The 20,330-nt window shown below is 40.5% G+C and overlaps 1 protein-coding gene across 2 annotated transcripts in view; it reads right to left on the reverse strand.

Annotated features, from left to right (window-relative positions):
• The window catches only part of sima (HIF-1 transcription factor component sima), a 36,894-nt gene extending 16,574 nt beyond the window's left edge, over window positions 1-20,320 (reverse strand). The window contains exons 1-7 of one of the 2 annotated variants that reach the window (XM_069125820.1): window positions 19,879-20,320; window positions 13,082-13,269; window positions 12,844-12,992; window positions 12,564-12,749; window positions 12,221-12,456; window positions 12,013-12,119; window positions 10,508-10,655 (exon numbers count right to left, since the gene is read on the reverse strand). In XM_069125820.1, coding sequence (XP_068981921.1) covers window positions 10,508-10,655; window positions 12,013-12,119; window positions 12,221-12,456; window positions 12,564-12,749; window positions 12,844-12,992; window positions 13,082-13,269; window positions 19,879-19,922 — 1,058 coding nt within the window. In that variant the 5' untranslated portion in view covers window positions 19,923-20,320. Of the gene's footprint in view, window positions 1-10,507; window positions 10,656-12,012; window positions 12,120-12,220; window positions 12,457-12,563; window positions 12,750-12,843; window positions 12,993-13,081; window positions 13,270-14,865; window positions 16,413-19,878 lie in introns of those variants that run through there. The other variant, XM_069125819.1, reaches the window with a different exon arrangement.
• Window positions 20,321-20,330: the final 10 nt, after the last annotated feature.

Consider the following 20,330-nt stretch of genomic DNA (forward strand, 5'->3'; position numbering starts at 1 on the left):
TTTTTTTCTTTCGTTTACACAGCTTAGAATACGGAAATTTATCTGCCGAAATTTACCTTCCACTTGTTGAAAAGTGGAGATAAATAAACGTTCGATAAGTCAGATCATTGACTGGTTTGTTACTTTACTACTTAAATCGCGTGACTGGACAATGCAATTGAGAAACTGATAGAAGGCAGAATTAATTAGAGAAACGTAACAGGGCCGTACATATCATCCTTTTAAAATTTACTTTCCAATTTACGATTGTTCGTAACATCGCTCAGAGAGGGATGTACGCGAATAGTTTGAATAGCTTCAAAAGATTGAATATCAATCGCGCGTCGGTGTAATGAAATTGAGAAATTGATAAAAAGTGACGTTGATTGGATCGTCTTTTGAAAGGCTCGTATATTTTGCAACCCATTAACCCGTTTCTCGCGAGCATCTCTTTGGAAAAAAACTTTATAGTGTTCAAACTGGCACCGACGTCTCGTATATCGCGGTTATCGTGGACGAACTTAAAAATATCCAGCCGGCGTAGAATCGCTTTAATCGAGGACGTCGAACTTGCGCGCCAACTCTCGTGGTCGACACGCGGCTTCCATCGCGAATACCTGAAACACGCGCGACGATCCACGCGCGATCATTAACGCTATCCCGTCACGCAACACGCCGTGTTGTTGCACCGTAGTTTCTTCAACAACTCCGCGTTCCATTTCGAAGCGATTTCGATAGGCGTCCAATTTGGCAAGTTCCTCGCGGTTCGATCTAAACAACGCTGGCTGGCTCGCGAAAAAGCTCGTGAAGAAGCTCGTGAAGAAGCTCGCGAAGGACACCTCCTTGTTTCATTTGTAATTCTTTCGTGCCAAAACAGGGAAAGTATAGTAATATCTCGTGTTACAAATAAAATGGAACTGATGGAATTTACGAATGCTCTGTAACTAATGAAGCTGGAAAGAGTTGGAAAGAGCTGGACTAGAGTTGGAAAAGTTACCCCTTTTTTTAATACTAATTTTCTTTAAATATAAGATTTTTGTATAAAAATAATGATATAATTCCATTGCTACCCGAAGAGACCAAGTTTCTATTACTCGTGTCCGAATAGACCACACGAAAATTTTCCACTTGCGTCTATTAACAAAGGACCGAACTCCCCTATGTGAAGAATGCAACGTACCAGTCACAATGGACCAACTTATTTTAGACTGCGCGGAAGCATACGACACGATAATCGTATCGTAATACAAACTGAAACCGTGTATCAGAGACAATGTCAACAAGAATAAAATCTCACGATCAGCCAAAATTCGATAAGGAAAGAAAAATAATTGACGCGACATTTTAAGCATATCCGGTCGTGTGACGTTAAATCTATGTATAACAGAAAGTACCCTGTTATCGGTCGTTTTACGTACGAGTTAAGAATAGACTAAAATCTTCCATCGTTTTTCTATTTTCTAGCGAATATATAGCTAGAAAATAAAATAACGTTTGTGCAAAGTATCAGCGAGTTTCTCGAAACCTATAACACGATATATATATATAACAGCAGCAGATTGAAGAGCGGTCCCCTCGAACCCGATAATAAATTATTAAGTTTCATGCGGGCTATAAAATTGCTGGAAGCTCGACTGGGCTGTGCATTGTGTGGGCATATTTAAGTTAAAAATATTTAGCGGTGCCAGTGATGCGTATTGCGTAATGTGTTGGAAACCGAACGATAACGTACATCGTTCCGAACCTTAAATGTGTGCCGCGGTCTCCCTCGAAAGCTATTTAACTTCAACGTTTTATAATACCGCGGGTTATAATACCGCAGCAGAGGTTGTACAAACACTATTTTATCCTCCTTCGAAAAGGATTCGTCCGTAGAAAAAAAGAAAAGAAAAAAAGGATCTTTCGAAAGAAGATGAATTCCTCTTCCTTCGTATTCGCCATTTATACAATCATAATGTAACGTAGACGAAACAGAATTCGCTAGCGAACTAGATCACGAAACGTTGATATGGTTTCGACATCGTTTACGACGACCTAAATCAATTCAAAATAATTCACGATCTTCCTGCAATTTATATCCATTTGTCGACGATCCTCGTTTTCCACTCCATACGTGAATACATTTACTTTCGTCGTTGTAGGATTAAATTCGACAGGCGAATTGGGCAAATATTAATAGCCCTTTATAGCTAGCGTTAATTTATTTCGGTGTGCTTTGGCCTTGCTCTCGATCCACCTATCAATCGAATCGCCTTCTCACGCCTCTTTTTAAAGATTTAACTTTTCCCCTCGCTATCGCTGTTTTCTTATACAGATATACGCACACACTTCCAGCACCGTTTTATCAGCGTCCAACCAACTTTTGCATGTTTAATTCGATTAAATTTCATTTCTATTAACTCGAACCTTCCACGAAACTTCGCGTCCAAAAATTCCATCGATCGTACTACTATCAAGAATCGGGACAGACTACACGGGCACGTGTGCTTTACCGTGACAAACTCGAAGTGACGAAGCGCGACAATTGCGCGAACAGTAACTGCGATTCTCCGAAGGATGCAGCGATCTATCGAGATCGCGATACACGAGCAAATCCGAGGATCACTGACGGTGAGTGTCGCGCCAACTCTCAAATCGTTCCAATACGTTTCCCCTCCTTCTGTCAGCCAACAACAGGATCGTTCGATTTGTTGCGATCTAATTGTTACTCTTGTGCACACAAATGCCCCCTTCTTCTTCTTCTTGGTGGTGGTACGCACGTAATCAGTCACTACTCGCCGACGACGCTCTAAAATGTGTGTCACGAGACGCTAATCCGAGGAAATCTCGCTTGCTGATCGCTCGCGTCATCGGCTTCCGCGACGTTCTTCTCTCTTTCTTCTTCCGTCTATCTTTCTTTCGAACACAAGGATTCTCTTCGACCGTTCTTACGTCTCTTCCGATCGACTCAGAGATTGTCGATGGTTTAATTCGCATGGGTTCCTATCGCAGTTGCAGCGTGGTTATCGTGTTTGTTAGAATTAGTGCTGATCGTGTAAGACGATCCAATTGTGCAGTTTCCTTAGATCGAAGGAGGTGACGAAGGAAAGGAGAGAAGTAACAGTTTGGTAAAAATTATTCGAACGAACTTCATAAATTTTCTAATTTCATGTTCGAATGAACAGGAGTTCAATTGGATGGGTACTGATTAAAATTTTGTTTCTATAAATCGAACTCTACGTAGTACATATGAACTGTTTGTCCCATTATGAATTTGGATAAATGAAATTCTACGCATCATTTGTACGATCATTATAATTCGACGAATATTAAAAAGTAGCTTTGATTTTTTTTCCGCATGATTTTAATATCAAAGGAACTTCTCTTTTTATTCTCCCAAGTTTACTTAACTCCTGATTTTTCTGCCGAAAATAGGATACCCCTACTACCTGTCCCGATTAAATCGTAGCACAGTTACATCGTTATGGTACTTGAATAAATTCTTAGAACATACTGAATCACTTTCTCACTTTGCGATTCTTTCCTGCCACTTTGATAAGAAATTCATCACCAGCTGGCGTCGACATTTCCCGATAAAGCCAAGTATAATTCATATATCGAAAGAAGGTAGGGATCGTGTTATCTGAAATAGAGGACGCAGACATTAGTAGAATGGCGTATACGAACGGGACAATTGACCATCATTTACCAACAACGTGCGCAAATCGTGTATGTTGACAGCAAGGCCTTTTTTAGATAAGAAATTGATGGAAATTTACGAAGTAGGGCAGGATACGAATCTCTCGAACGTATCGACGATACATCGATTTCTACAAACGGCTGTTGATCCGATTCTCAAATATGTTTTTCTAAATCTAGATGTTGACTTGAAATGTTGTTGATATCAATGAAAGAAGAATTGCTGTTTAAGTTGGATCGTCAGGAGCAAAAAAATAGTACTGTCCACTGTAGTTTAGTAATAGATATCGATCAATATGTAGTCGATCGGATCTATCTACCCCACCTCGTGCCACTCCTATCGTCACTGAAAACGATCCTTATGCAATCGAGCCGGCTGGCAGTCAAGGTCGCTCGCATGACGCGCCACGCGATTCTCGCCTCTGCGCCCGCGAAAACCGAGCAACGTCTTTTATGAAACTCACTTCTCACAATCAAGCCAAATCATACGAGCAAATCTAAACAGGAGTTAATCACATAGTCGTTAGTCTGAAACTTAAAGAAACGCATCTTTTAATTTAAAACTGCTACTACGAATTTAACTGCGCGCTACTGTTCCAGTTTCTTACGCCGCAGCCTCGCGTTAGCTTCAACCGAAAAAAGAATTTTTCATAATTTACCAATTAGCAGATTGGTAGACTGCGGATATTTATGTAAATTCGTATTTTTCCAAAGATAATTAGGAAATAATGGACAGAAAGTAGTTTTGTCCAGCGAATACATATTCCCAGATGCTTTACATATTTTTGCATGTTACGTGTCAAATAGTAACGTAAAAATTCATGATCTATTCATTAGCATAGAATGGGAACTAGAAATCACGCTACAAGTTATAATAATAATCTTCTTCCTTAAGAATCTTTTTTCAATTTATACGATTCTATCGCATTTTCCTTGAATTTAAATAACCCTTCAGTAGAAAAACGCGATTGCATCTAAAGCGATCGGAAGTTTGCGGGCAAAGTTTTGAAAATTGTTTCACGCTGTACGTGTGTATTCTGGCTCGTTGAATCATAGAGAAAAAGGACTACGTATGTAGAAATTCAATTGCCCAATTTTGTATCCGATCACGTGACGAAAATATGATCGATCTGTAGTGCGCGATACGCGTATCTTCGTCGCTGGCTACCGTGTAAATGTTATCTACATCGTTGCATAACGCGTGCGTATTGTTAGCTTCCTATTTGGAAGTCGTAAACACCGATGATATAAGAAACGAAACAAGACGAAACGAGACGAGAGGGAGCCTCGAGATGGAAAAGACCCGTACGTTTCCCCCAAGGCATGGTGCGAGTATCGCCTGTTCTCTGGCTGGCCTATAGGCAGGCGAGAAAACTGAAAAATAAAACGATAAGGGAAAAAGAGCGTGGCTGGCTGTATTCGGTTGGACATTGTCGCGTTTCAACGCACCGTGATCGGATCGAGGGAAGTCGTAATCGCTAAATCGCGTAATCGGCTCGAGATCGAAACAGCGTGGTTATCGCGCGACAGCAGCATCACCGGCTGCAAGGACGTTGATTAATTATCCTCATCGCGTTTCTGATATTTGAACATCTGATCGGAAAATATTCCTGCAAATTAGAGCAACAAGGGATTTAATGGCGGTAATTTTGTCATCTTTAGGACTTTGACTTCGGCGAAGTATAAATAAAACATTGAAATGAAACATGAGAAATTTGAATGAAGTAATTTATTACGTAATTTGTTATGTATGTTACAGCATTGTAAATAAATTTCAATTGTTTTAAGTCGTGTCGAAGAAAGGAAACGGATGAAGGAGGAAATACTAACTGATAAAAATACGTATTAAACAAATCCTTGAAAGTCTTTTTCATAATAAATGTAAATTAACTGGAAAGAATTGCAAATGAAATGTATTAACGCAATATCGTCTCTTAATGGGTTAATCACACAGTAAGCTGTATTTCTGGTTCTGCTTTGCTCTCTCGACTATGACAAATTTATATTTATCTCCGGTTGATGATAACCACAATTATCACCGATTAGATATTTATATTGCAACAACTTGACAATCTAAAGAAACTCCATTTATTCCTTTTCCGATCAAACACTTTTGAATCTTAATGCACACCATTGCAAATTTCCCTTTTTTACGATTAGATAAACATTTGAAATATCATTTCAAACAAATTGAGTGACGATATTATGGCATTTTTCGAATAGATTCTCAAGTAGAAGATTGTACATTAGGCTATCTACATTTGTATGTTCAATGCGTTTGCCCACGCGTCAGGATGTACCGAGAGATACTATTCCGACAAGCAGCAGGAAGTCTCGCTTCCCACAGGCTCGTATAGTCAAGAAACTTGAATATCCATTCGAATTGCACGGTAACGTTAGCACTCGGAGATCTAGTCCGCTATCGCGTGTCCACCAGACGTCATGTATCCGCACGTGTAAGTACGTATATGTACGAAGCGGTGTACTTCCGGCGCGTTTCCTATTCGCCTTTTAAGAAACGGTACTATCGCCAATACGGTCACTTTACATCGCTGCATCACGAGATACTACATTCTATTTCGATGAATCTTTAGAATCTTCCAAGAAATCTACTATCACGCGGTAAAATCACTTTGCATCGCTCGATTGCAAAGTTGTAAATTCTACTTCAATAAATCTTTATTACGTATAATCAAATCCTTATGTCGGGATAGTTGAACGCAACGTTCTTCGACGGTTTCCTCGCGAACGATAAATAAACAACCGCTAACGTCAAACACCAAGAGATTCATCATCGCCACTGTAATTCACGGAAGAGATACATTTCTACACAGAACATTGCGAAAATATCGTGAGCAAACTTTGATATTACAACGCAAAAGTACGAATCAACGGTAGCTGAACAGCGATGAATGAACACATAGCACAATCGACGTCCTCGTTTCCCTCATACATACCCTTTACGAGGATCGATCCTACCAACCGAAACAGCCCCTCCAAAAAGCTCGAGCCTCAAACACCAAACCTACCCTCGGTCCCTAGAACCCGCCTGTCACTTGGAATCTCACAAACCCGTTTGTTTCGATTCCAACGCCACTTCCGCAGCACCGTGACCCCTCTACAACCGAAAGATGCGTCACCTTTGCCACTTGCCGTACCGCTCGGTCAGTCGCTCAGCAGATGTTCCGAAAACTAGCCGCGACTTCTCAATGAAGCGTCGACTGCGCGATAGCCCGCCGTGCCCTGATGCATCGATCGACCCGCGCGTGTATCAGATACGATGCACAACAGCCCCGTTTTCCGAGCGAGCCCACGATCAATTCGAGACGTAGAATTATCCTCGACTTGTAGAGGATCGAAGATGATCTTCGAGCGAACTTTTGGGACGAGACACGCGCTGCTGCTACTTACACTCGAGAGAACGATAAGCGCGACGAACACCGTGGTTCGTTCGCTGGGTGGAATTGCGTTCGTAGAATTGTTACGGGCTGCTGATGGCGAGGGAACCACGCGACCGAGTTTGCGCGCTCGACCGACTTTCTCCCCTTCAACTGACTGCTCTCACTTTCGTTCGGGGTCGCGCCAACTGACACTGCTGAACAAGAGCAGTATCGACGACCGCGAGAGGAACGCGGCTAACGGAGGACGAGCCGCGAGATACGCAAGTCGCGCAAGCGCCGCGACGCCACGCGCCCTGCTGCCCTAACATTCGGACATCGGAGCTTTCACTCTCTGGGTACGGGCAACCCACTTTTTTCGACTGCTCGTTAACTCCCCCAACCCAACCACCTACGCGATTTTCTGGGTGCTTCAATCGATGTATTACAGGGAACTGTGAAATCTTTTTACATTCAGAGAAGTGCAATCTGTTTCGAAAGGAATCGAAAGTTGCGAGATATTTCGAATTTGGCAAATAAAATTCAGGAACTTGAGAATTTAGTGGCTGGAAATTTTTCCGAGAAATTGTAAGTTCGGAGAAATTTCTGTTCCAATGTGGAATCGAAAGTTCCCGTCTCGAATAAAGCTAAGCAAATAGAATCCAGAAATGTAGAAACTGGGTACATAGAATTTACTTCAAAGTAGAATAGAAAGTTCCTGTTTCGAGCGATAACAGAGAAACTGCAAGTTTAAAATATATGGAATTTGAAAACGTTGAAATTCGCTTTTTGGAATTTTTGCAGAAATTCTGATACAGAGAAATGTAGGGGTGGTTTGTTTGAATTGAATGGTGGTAACGGTTGCGCAAATGCACTTTTCTCGGGATAATAAAAAAGACTTCACAGGGATGGAAAATTGAAATTCCGCGTTGAAGACCACTTTCATCTCTGCTTTAAAAGAGCTGACCTTCTAGCGCGACAAGACCCGCGAAGATCGATGAAAAATAGTAGAGCGAGAAAGTGTCACCGCAGGTTTACGAAAAAACTTATCCTCCTCTTTCATCCTCCAGAAGAGCTTCGAAAGTATGTACTCCGAAACTGATAATGTTTCGTAAAAATGTTGGTTCGTTCCTCGATATCGTATGCACGACGCGTAAAAAACTAATCGTTCTTTCATAAGAACAGCCTAAAAAGAGTTAAACTCGAAACGTGTATATCACCCGTTTCATAATTACGATATGGCTTGCGCCTCGGGCTTACGATATTCCGAGTTACGAAACGTAAATTGGCGCGTTCAAAAAATTTGGCACGTCGCGAATCGCGCACGCTTTTCTGCCTGCATAAACAATTTCTCGTCCACTCAGCAATAATACCGATGCAATGAACGTCATATTATTCGTTTCGCTTAAACACGAGGTTTTTCGCTCGCCGTTTATCTTCGATAAAAGTTTCCCTTCCGCGACTTAAAGCGTGTCTCATAACCGCATCGATTTCGAATTTTCCACGACGATAAAACCGACGCGACAGAAATCGGGCAGATACTCCGGGGAGCGATAAACCGCAAACCAAATCCGGAAGCAAGCAGCAGAATGCTCAGCAAAAAGGGAAGAGGGAAAAATGAAATCTGGTTTGTCTCGCACAATTCAACTAATATTTGTAAAATTCTATATTATTCGTGAAATTTTACAAATCATCATTATTAATAAATATTTTCACATATCGTTACCAAGTTTCCTAACGAAACAGATGAAAGAGTAAATTGTATAAATTGTAAGTAAAAAAAAAAGAAAAAAAAAGAATCCACAGCCTGCAAATTGTAACTTAACAATTTGCTAATATTACCGATTAGTGGATTATCGTGAAAAAGTTTCACGAAAAGGAAAATTCCGAAAAGGAAGAGAACTAGACGAATAGAGGTAAGGACGAGATTCGTCCAGATGGCAAGCTCGTATCGACTAAAGTAAGGAGGAGCCAGTAAGGGAAGACGAAGGGTGTCAGGAACCTCTTTATATGGGCCACGAGATCCGGCTTGCCCCACGATCATTTTACTCCTCCGAGGGACGGGCTAGTTCAACGCGTGTTACACTAGAAGAGAAGGGTGAGACGCACGAAGGGGATGCCACTGACTCGAAATTACCGTGGGGGATAAATGCGGAAGACGAAGGAAGAAACGGTAGCCGTTTTATTTGTTTTCCGATAGAGAAACTACAGAATGCCAACGTGCCTGTTTGTTTGACTGGTTACACAGACTTTTTATGATTCTTCTACCTCTTTTATTCATTGTTTATCTTCTCAATAGATGATACGTAATTGTAAAAAATCGTTTTACTATTCTTATTCTCGAATAAACCGTCCTACCTATCATTCCAAAATTACATTTTTCCGCTCTGTTCTCCTCCGTTCGATATAAAATATTGAATCATTACTTTGTAACAGCCTGTATAATTTTACCTGAAAGATAAAAACACGGCGAACTCAAAGTATTTCAACGTATCTCGAAAAATAAAAGAACGTTATATGGATTAAGAATAACAGATTTCTTAAATAATCAGGCACTGTCATATTTAAATTAATGTTACGCTGGTACGACGTAGTAATGCGATGAGCAAAAGTCGCGTAGTTCATTGCCAGAGCTCACATGAACGCTACGTTGCGTCACAATTATCGCCGGTTGCCACTAACGAAAGCTGTTTTACGCTTCGCGGAAAAACGACTACAGCTCGTGCGTATTACGCACCTGGAATTCGCTTGGAAAGTAACGTACGCATTAATCACAAGTCACCGTACCAATCTCCCTATGTCTGAAAATCTGACGCAACGTCAGAAGATGTTGCTCTCTATAGTTCTCCATAGCTATGTCAGGGACAAGAAGAGAAAAAAGGCGGATCTAGTGGGCTAGAACCCTTGATTCTCGCAATAAATCCGCCTCGTAAAACGTACAGCGCGGAGAAATCAGTAATAGTCAGATGTATCTTCCGTAAACGAAAGGGGGAAAAACAACGGACGAAATGGACATCAGATTCTGGTCGATAAATGAGATCTGTCTGCATGCAAGCGTGAGAAAAACATGCGGAGCACTTACCTTGCGTGATTAGCGGCGCGATCGCTTGGTCTAGCTAAAAGAGTTCGTTGAACGAAAAACGCGTAATCTGATGGCGGAGATAAATTGAAGATATTAAGAGGCGAGCGGAACTTAACTTCTTTCATCACGAACACGCGATACTTCTTTCGTCATTCGAAAAAAATCACACGTTTCGCTTTCGTCATTGATCGAGGTATATTAACGTTTAAATTCCATTTAGTACTCCTCCATCTTTTAGGTATAAATTTATCGAGGGAAATTCTTGCATAAGATAAAACCACAAATCGTACACGTATAAATAGCATGCGACACAAAAATAAGCGGGATGGAAGATACTCTGTGAGACAATCATACTGATGGACATGAACGACGAAAGATCGATTAGTCCTACCTTAGAACGTAATTCACGCAGACGACGGAAAGTGGCTTTTGCTGTTTGGTGCAGTGGATCAGGGTGGCTTGTGTCACGACCCACGCGTAGCCTCCTCGTTTCCCAAGAAATCTGTAGGCCACTGTCTCACACTGACCCTTGCTGAACACTGAAACAACGCGAAGTTGGGATATCAGTGATGTTGCAAGGACTCGTGAATCTGCCAGGACTCATACTGCATCGCATGCGATCTACCCTTTGTAACCGCGCGACGTGCGGATACTGCGCACGCAACAATTCCTACATGACGAAATTTTCGCGCTAGAATTGCCAATCCTTCCCCACCTCCAATTTCTCGCACGTATTCGGTTGAACGTGAAATTCTGATCGAGTAGGATGAGGCAATAGTGAATGTAATTATAGTCACATAGGTAGCTACAACTACGGAAAATCCCATACTTTCTTGATATCAGTGACCTTATCGAGATCGTCCATACGACAAGGAGAATTTTTTCCACACTATCGCTACTTTCCGAGAAACCGATCAGGATTACTTGAAATTTGCACCGTAAATTTTTATACCACTCATGGGTCGGCTTATCGAGGTTTATGTGTGGTCTGGATGGTTCCTCGTAGGTTCCATTATCGCGATTCGCAGGAAGGACGGAACGCATGTGTCACTGATCCCTTCGCGTAAATCAAGGGACGAGAGACAAAATTATCGTGGTCCGGGCACAACGATGCAGAATCTCAAGAACATAGAAAGATTAAATATATATATATACATAAGTACGTACGATAAAACAATGAAGTTATTAAAAAAGATTGCATTGTTTAATAGAAGAAAAATAAAAGGAAGATTGAGCGTTGTATGATAACACGTCAGTATGTCTTGATCAGAAGAATCATTTTGTATGTTATCTTAAGATAACAAAAAGCTAAATCACGTACAAACAGTTATTGTCCTAGCAACCAATTAAATGTAGTGACTCGTAAAATATGTTAGCTCCTGAAATCTTGTTAAGAGGATCGCTGCCCTTGAAATGGTTCTTTTTACGGTGTCGTTCACCCGACCCGACAAGCCCATACCAACCGACACTCTCTTCCCGCCCAACGCCTACGACTCAACCTTTTTTCCACGGCAGCCACATCGATCGGTGCCAGCGCATAACTTTCTTCCGTATTAGATGCATAACATTAGGACGAGAAGGGATCAGAAGAGATTCCGCTCGAAACGAGATCACATGCAAGATTTAAATGCCATCGTATAAGCATAATTTATAAAACGAATTCTCTTTTTACTTTTAAAGTATTAAAACATTTTTAAAAGTGTTATCCAAATGTTATCGAACGTTATTTGCTATCTTTTTAAAATTTATATTTCGATTAATTCGACTGATCAAGTCACGAATTGAAATTCTTTGTGCACGCAGGCAAATAAAACATTTGCAGCCCGCTCCTGAAATAGCGAGTGGGTCGTGAACGATCGCGTTTATTCAAATGACTGTCAATTGGCTTCTACTCACGTGATTTAAAACATTTATCCAGAGCCAAATTATCGAGGGCGTGATAGAACTCGAAAACGGATTGTCCCACTAACTCCTCGCTGTTCCAACCCAGATATTCAGCCAATCTAACGTGTGAAATAAAAAAAAAGGACATACAAAAAACCTTTTTTTATATTCGAACATCGTTTTATTATCCATAACTTTCATAATCTGTAAACGTACTCACTTTTCGTCAGTGTATGTGAACTTCATATTGAGGCTGTGCTTCGAGAGGAAAGTGTGCCGTCCCAACGGTATCTCTATATTGCTGGGATGCGGTATGGGACATCCTAGTAGCACCAACGAGGCTCCAGTGTCTCGTTCATTTCCATCATCGTCGCTTTCGTGTTCCGCGTCGCTAGTTTCCGATGAATTCGACACTGGATTGCGGATATATGTTAACCTACCGGTACAATGAATCACCTGACAAAAGAAAACATTGCGTAATCGATATGTACATACTGTTATACTTTTTTACACATCATACAGCAGCTGACTAAATTTATTTACCGTTGGAAAGAGCGATTTACCTTGTAGGAAGCGCTCTTTAGATTGACCTTCCTCCCTTTGCTGGTCAATGTGCATTTAAGCCGTAGAAAAAAACTACAAGCACGCTTGTCGCTTTGCTCAGCCGGTTTCGAGGACAGGCATTCCCGCAATTCGTCGTGATCGCATGGGTGACTGTACTCGTACACGCTTTGACCCATCATGTCCATCTAAAACGAACAAAAACAGATTCCGTTAAAAAATCGGCTCTCCTTCCTTCTTTTCTATCGTTGGCAAATGCTTTTTCGTATCAGACAAACGCACCTGAGAAACACCAAGGTAATCACTGACATTCTCTGACAGATAAATCATGTTACCATCGTTGGATAGCACCAACATGAACCCGTTTAGAGCTCTGGAGAATAATTCGTCCATGTGATTCAATGTTTCGGATTTGGTCAGTGTGCCTGGAACTAAAGGAATAACGAGAGGATAGATTGATATTGAAGATTGAAACGTTGCGAGTAAAGAAAATGTTGTTGAACTCAATGTAAACACTTACAGGAATCAACCACTGAACGCACTTTGAGATACGCGATTGCTAGTCTCATAACACTGGCCTTATCTAAGTGAGATGCTTGTTCCGATGGCAATGGAAGGGCGGCAGCTAGATCCGAGAAAATGTCAGTCTCTTTGCTTCGACGGTATCGTGCAGCATCACGAGACTTTTCCTTCCTTTTCTCGTTACACCTACAGCATAAACATATATTCTATCCTTAATGCAATCTCGTGTCTCGTTAACCCTGCTATTCTCACAATCACGTTCTTATACATATTTTGTTCTCAAATTCTGAAATACTCTGCTCATGAAAGGCGTTTTTGTGTTCTATGGAATTTTGCATTATTGCACGCTAAAACTAAATATTTAAACATATTTTATTCGTTATCTGCGTCTTAATGATATTTGTTGAAATATAATTTCCATTTAGAAGAATGATCAAACAGTCCCAAGGAGGATAATAGGATTAAATCTTTGTCTGAAAAGACCCTCGTGCAAAGTTGTCCAGGTACTTTCGCAATTTCGCTAACTGCTTACAAATTAAACGTGAGAAATACCTGGTAGAATAATTTTTCCAATTCTCTGTTACGTAACTTTGACACGATCTAATAACTGTGAGATTATGAGAATAACAAGCACGGTACTGCATGAAGTATCGTGGGTCCTAACGAAACAGCAGAAGTACGTTAATATTCAATCACAGATTTACACCTACTTCTGTGAGTCACTCGAAATTTGACGTCAATATGACTGATAATTATCGACCATCTGTTACTTACAATTTCGTGCCTTTTAATTGACTATAACAAATCGAGTATATATATATATGGATCGACGTAAATAACGGGGAGAAGGTGAGATTTACATCAAACACACGTTTTGTCACGTCTCGACTATCTCAAATGGTTGTTATCTCTCGTACAAAATGACCTTCGAACAGTGTTCTTCTCTCCATTCCTTGAAAATGCTATTATAGTCGTGCCATCCACAGTTTTCTTTGCTACTACGTATTCCCTTCGACACGATAAGCCTCTTATCGACGTCGCTAGACACGAAAATTCTTTCAGAATGTCCTGGATACTTGTACCGCCATACCATCATGGAACAAAACGACCGCATTTTTCCAATCCCACGCATATTTCACTTAATTGGAAGTTCATCGTTTAATCTTCGTTATGATCACTAGACTGAGGATATTTATACAACTTCGTACATGAATCATCCACAATTACAAAGTACAACCCAGGCAGAAACCTTTTATTGCCCAGTAATTGCTATGACTGCACACTGAAAGAAAAGAGATTTTCTAACCTAACGATGATTAAACAGAATTACAGAACTTTAAAACTGTTTCCTTACAAAAGTAGAAACAAGAAACGCGACTTATTCCGTTCTTCGTATATTCTGCATATATTTTTGCATATTACATGCATTCTGCGTATGTAAATTTCCTATAAATGCATAAAAATTCACAGTCTACTGAACACAAACGAACACAGAGATTATCGTAGAAGCTGCAATAAAATCCTCCAGAGAGAAACCTATCTATAAGCTACCTTATAGTGTCATTCATTGATATTTGAGTAATCAAAAGAAAGATGACTTATTCCTTTGAATATTCATGTATGCACTACGTTATTAGAACGAACGAACAACGAAGACGCCATTCGAATGTATTCACACTTGCAATCCTTGCAATCTCAAACCCTATACCTACCATACCATAGAAGTAAACAAATAAGGAACGAAACTTCGAACCTCCGTTGCCCGGTGAACCGACCACTTACAAATAATCCTCGAGTAGCTGTTCGTCCTCGTTGTACTCGTATTGGTAATACTCGTTTCGCAGATCCAGGCACGGTGGCAGGACGTTTTGCCCATACGAGTAGGTGGTGTCGTACAGAGGGCAACGATCGCTTTCTGAACACTGAAGCCATCGTTCTTCGGTACAAAAAGCAAACGGTTGAGAAAAGTAGCCACAGAATTGTCCACCGAACCAATCTATACGCGGTAGATCACTGGATGAAACATCCATCAACGAAAATCCAGGCTGTTCAAATTGTTTGTCGTTCGTCAAGGAACCTGGATAGGGACCGTATCTCGTTGCTTTTACGCGACGACGAAAGTTCGACGAACTACTCGGTCGATAAACTCGTAATGAGCAATTCGTCTGTGGCTTATCGGATTCGAAACATAGAGCCAAATCTTCGACGTCCACCGGACCCAGCTGGCAATTCTTAGCGCCTTTAGGCGTAATATTTTGCGCGCAGTCTCGAAACTGGCTACATTGAGACTGTAGTTGAGGTTGCAATAGCTCGATAGGGATCGACGATTCCATGCATGGAAGGAAAACTTGAGCGTTGGGCGGTCCAACGTCCGCAGAGCGGGATTCGAACGGATTCTTGCCTTGGTCATTGTAAGATCCGTCCACGCAGGGATTAAGGGAATGATGATAATTGTCAACTGAAAGGGGTTGAATCTGTGCGCGAGCGAATTGGCAAGACGGTAAGGTGGATTGATCGTCATAGAAACTCGCGTTGTCTGACTGTCTGGCGATCCAATCGGAGCAACGACCGGGTTCATTATCGGCCAGCGTATCGATCGGCTGGACACGTGACGCGATCATCGCGCTCGATCGTTTCCGTGTCCCTTAAGAAGCAACCGGTTCGACGAGAAGAATGTGGCCAATGAAGGAAGGATGGATCGTTTGACTTATCCAGATTTTTACGATGCTCGAAACGCCGGCGCCGAGTGTCGTCGCAGCCCTCTTCTTCTTCACCGTTACTCGTTACGTCGACAACCAAGAGACGACAAATAAAACTTTGGCCCGATTTTGCTTCCCCCTCTCTATGGTGTGCACCTTCTTTTTCTTCCTTTCTCTGCGACTCCTCCTCCTATGGCGTGATCTTTTTTTATCATCAACCGCTTGCTGCTGTAACTGGCCACGCGTGTTCCTTTCTTCGATTCTTTCTTTTTCTATGACGTTCCTTTCCACCACGAGTGAGACTGGCCCCAGATGAACCACTGCTCTCGTTCGTCTTTCCTCTTCTTCTCAATTCTCCTAACTTCTGTTAGGTTCCCTCGCTTAAAATGACTTTCCTTCCTTTCGTTTTTACAAATTTCTTTTCGTTTCGAAGACGTCTTACATGGACAGACTGTTGTCAAATAGATAATACACGTATGGTCGGTTAAAACTCACGAGAACATACACGTGTCGCATTTGGTATAACCGTAACATACTCAATCCCATGGAAGATTATCCTGTGGCCGATTGCACTCAAGCGACATTCTCGTGGCTCATCTAGAAACGTACTTCGAAATCGTTCACAGCAAGATCGAATTTTCGCTGAGTCGACTGTTCACGCGATACTAGACCCGAGAATACAAAACCTTGTTGTCTTGCACACTTGGAACGATGGCTATCTTCCGACGATAACGATACTACCTATCACGATACACCAGTTTCCCTCGATTTCGTTCTCCAACGAATCAGAGCTAATCTTCCAATTACGTTAATCTCCCTTCTACAAACGGTCGGCGATCAAAAAATCGACCGATTTTGACTAAAAATGTTCGACGTTTACTTTGATATCGAATGAATCGCGCAACGAGATAGTATATTAGATTAAAACGCATTGAAATATCTAGTAGAAGAAAACATACATACTTGTAAATTTTGCTTTCTTAAAATTAAACATTCATAAAATCATCATTTCGACCTATTTTCACACGTAGAATAAGTTACTATCGATTGTCCATTCTTATCAACTCGGGGACTAACCAAGTTCAAGTATATTTGATACGAGTTCTCAAATGTAAATTTCTTAAAAACTGATCGTTATACGAAGAAATGTTATTCTATATTTTCAATTTATTTTTACCACGATTTCGGAAGCATTCTGTATATTTTTGTTCTTGATATAAATCGACCGAGTTTATTGTAAGTATTGGTCGAATAGATCAGATCGAATTAAGATAGTCAATCATCCTGATAGAGGCATATATTCTCCACGCTTTCGCGATTTTGCAACGCGCTAGATCGTTGTAGATCTAGTAAAGGAATGGGTATCACGTGCCGATCTACGACACGCTATGGCAATCGGCCTTGATCGACGAAACTATGGCTCCCGCAATTGCGGAAATGATATCTGATTCTGAGTAGTTAATGATTAACACATTATTCATGTACGATATGCATTTATAATAAACTATTGTTTATTGCAAATGTTCGAAGAAATGCAAAAAAGCATGTAACGGCAGCTTTCTGATTAATGTATGAGATCTATTTCAAACATTTCATAAGTGCGTGTTAGCAAAACAAAAGCTTTAAAAGTCGATCAAGAAAAGTACATGTTACATAATTTGTCTGTTTCAGACAGAAATCAGTTGTTTACCAATCCCTACTAACAGAATCGCTTAGAACCAAAACGACTGCACACGTTAACATAGAGAATAAATTTCTTTATTGTATTAAATTGTGTATTGTAATAATTGCCGAAATATAAAACTATATAAAATATATTATTCGCATATCGCTCAACTATCTTTGTGTATCATTAATAGTATACGTATTACCAAATAGTTAAGAATCACAGGGAAATTTTTCGAGAATTATCAAACTAATAATATTATCGTAAATCGATCGATAAAGAAAATTGGTTTCTGAATATTACGTCCCTTCGGTCAGAATTAATTTTCTGAGCGTTGGTTAACGAACGATTAAAAACGAATATAGGCCTATCTTATCCAACGATACATAGATATTTTTCGCTGCTCTTAATTATTTCAATTCAAGGAAATCCGACTAAACGTAATCGGGTGTCACAGAAAAATTTCTTGAAATCGACGTGAAGATAAATTACAGGCGAGGTTACTAAAAATAGCTTAGGATTTGATAATTCCACGAACATATAAACAACCTATTAATATATGGAACTAATTGGAAAAAGAAAGTTTCCAGAAGGTCGCATGTCGGCTCAACATTCGAATATACTACAATGCTACCAAACGAAACGATGGTGTGCGTGCCTCTATCGCACCGTGCAAGAGATACATCCACACCTACACAAGCATATACTACGTATCTACGTAGCCTCAAGCAGAGAGAGTTCTCCTTTTCCTCCAAATGGGGTTACACGAAGAACCGAACTATCATTATGAATTCACGTAATAACGCGCTACTACATTCATGCACATATAAATGTATGATATATATATCTGTATATATGTAGACATATTATGATACACTACGTACACAACATATACACGTAAAACGCTATGCACATGGGCATCTTTCGAACGTCACAGTGATCGAGATATGATAACTAATGTTTACGTAGCCAGTGATTGTTAAGAAACAATTTGGTCGTTTGTTGATCGTTTGTCAAACGAAATTAATTTATTAATGCATTTTATAAGTAGACTCTTATCAGTTGAACGACCATTCCGTAAGTTAAACAAATTTGAAAAATATGTATATCTTATATGGAAAAGCCACAAGCCCGAAACACGTACACAAGGGTACCATAACTCTTTATCTCCGTGTGGATTGGTTTCTTTGATTATGCCGCTCAATATTAACATACATACATACATAATACGCGTAAATACTAACGCTTTTGATTTATCTGAATTTTAATGATTTCGAGAAGACGAGCTGACTATTTTTGCGATCGAGTCTGATTTATCTGTCACGTACATCGTGTACCATTTTCGCGTTAGTTTCGTATCTTAGAAAAGCTACTATGAGAAAATAAATATATGATATACGATATCGTAGTACATGATATCGTGTATATGTAAATACATATACAGCAAGTTTTCATGGTAATCGCGAATTTTTAGGTTATAACCATCATTTCCTTTTTTAAATTCTATAAGTTTACTGTATTGAATACAACTAATGCCGTTCTAACAAAGTAAATATATACAACACGAAACTTGCCATTAGAATGAATACCTTGTGCACACGTGGAAAAAAAACGAAAACAAGTACAGAGTACGATATATGTACAGTGTAGTTTGTTTTTCTACCACGATACAATACAACGTACACAAAAAAGCAACAAAGTTCGCTCTTTGGCCTTAGAATGGAATTATCCCAAAGGAACACGATATCGCAAGGACATCTACATCAAATGTAACAATGCTCGATTCGAGTGCATGTAATTTAGTTTGAATGACGCGCGATTTAGATGAAAGGAAAATGAATTCGTTATATCCCCGCCCAGGTTTTTGAGGCCCTATGGGTTTTCCGATCTAACGTGGCGGTCTACGTAAAAACCGAAGTCTGAATCAAGTTGGTGAATTACCGCATTTCCTCGTACGCGAAACTTTTTTTTACTTTGATTGTCCCGCTTAAACAGTATACGCAATCGCAGCTGGAGAACAAATGAAAAGAGATCGAATTATTAGAGGGAAGAGACATAAAGTAATCTTGTAACGTGGGGTAGAGAGAAAAAGATATCGGCAATGGAAGAGGAACAAAAAGAGTATAAGAGGAACAGAGAGAGAGAGGGGAACTCAACTCGGAGGAAACGCGATTGCGTCAAACACGCACGCACTCACTCACGCATATGCAACGCGAAATGCGCGCGCGCGATTCACTGAATTTGTCTTTGGAGTTCGTCAATTCCAAGAGCTCAACAGTGCCTGTCTACGTACAATCATGCGATCGAACAGAGTAGAATATCGTAGCCAACCGCATGCCTGGAATTTTCTCGTGAAAATTAGGGAAACTTCAGGTAGAAGCAGTAATGTCCATACGGGTGCTCTGAGCTTTAATGTTACGACTCACTTACCTTCTTTTCTCCTTGTGTTTCTTCTCTTTCTTCGGTGGATCCATAGCTCGGCGAAAAATTTTGAAGAAAGTTTTCTCAAATGGTACAACACTATGGGATAGTCTCAGTCACTGCTAAGTAACGTATTTAACTTACAGCCCGACACAGGCTCGTCACAAAATTCTTCGTGCTTGACTGTCTCTGCCGTACTTTGCTCGCACCGACTCTCTCGTGTTCTCCCGTTATCAAAATCGATGCACCAACATACGTTCTTCACACGGTATGCGACGTCACCTCTGCTCAGTTACTTTCATTAGCGTGATGAAACGAAAACACATTGTGCTTCTCTATACGTACGAAACGCTCGACGAACGCCAAACTCATGGTGTGATGGCGATGATGATGACGATGGTGAAGGTAGTAGTGTAGTAGTAGTGAGGTTCGTTACAACAGTGGTGGTGGTAAACGACCGC

Source organism: Bombus flavifrons, chromosome 13, assembly GCF_040668555.2.
Source record: "Bombus flavifrons isolate JBK064 chromosome 13, iyBomFlav1_principal, whole genome shotgun sequence".
Lineage (NCBI taxonomy): Eukaryota > Metazoa > Arthropoda > Insecta > Hymenoptera > Apidae > Bombus > Bombus flavifrons.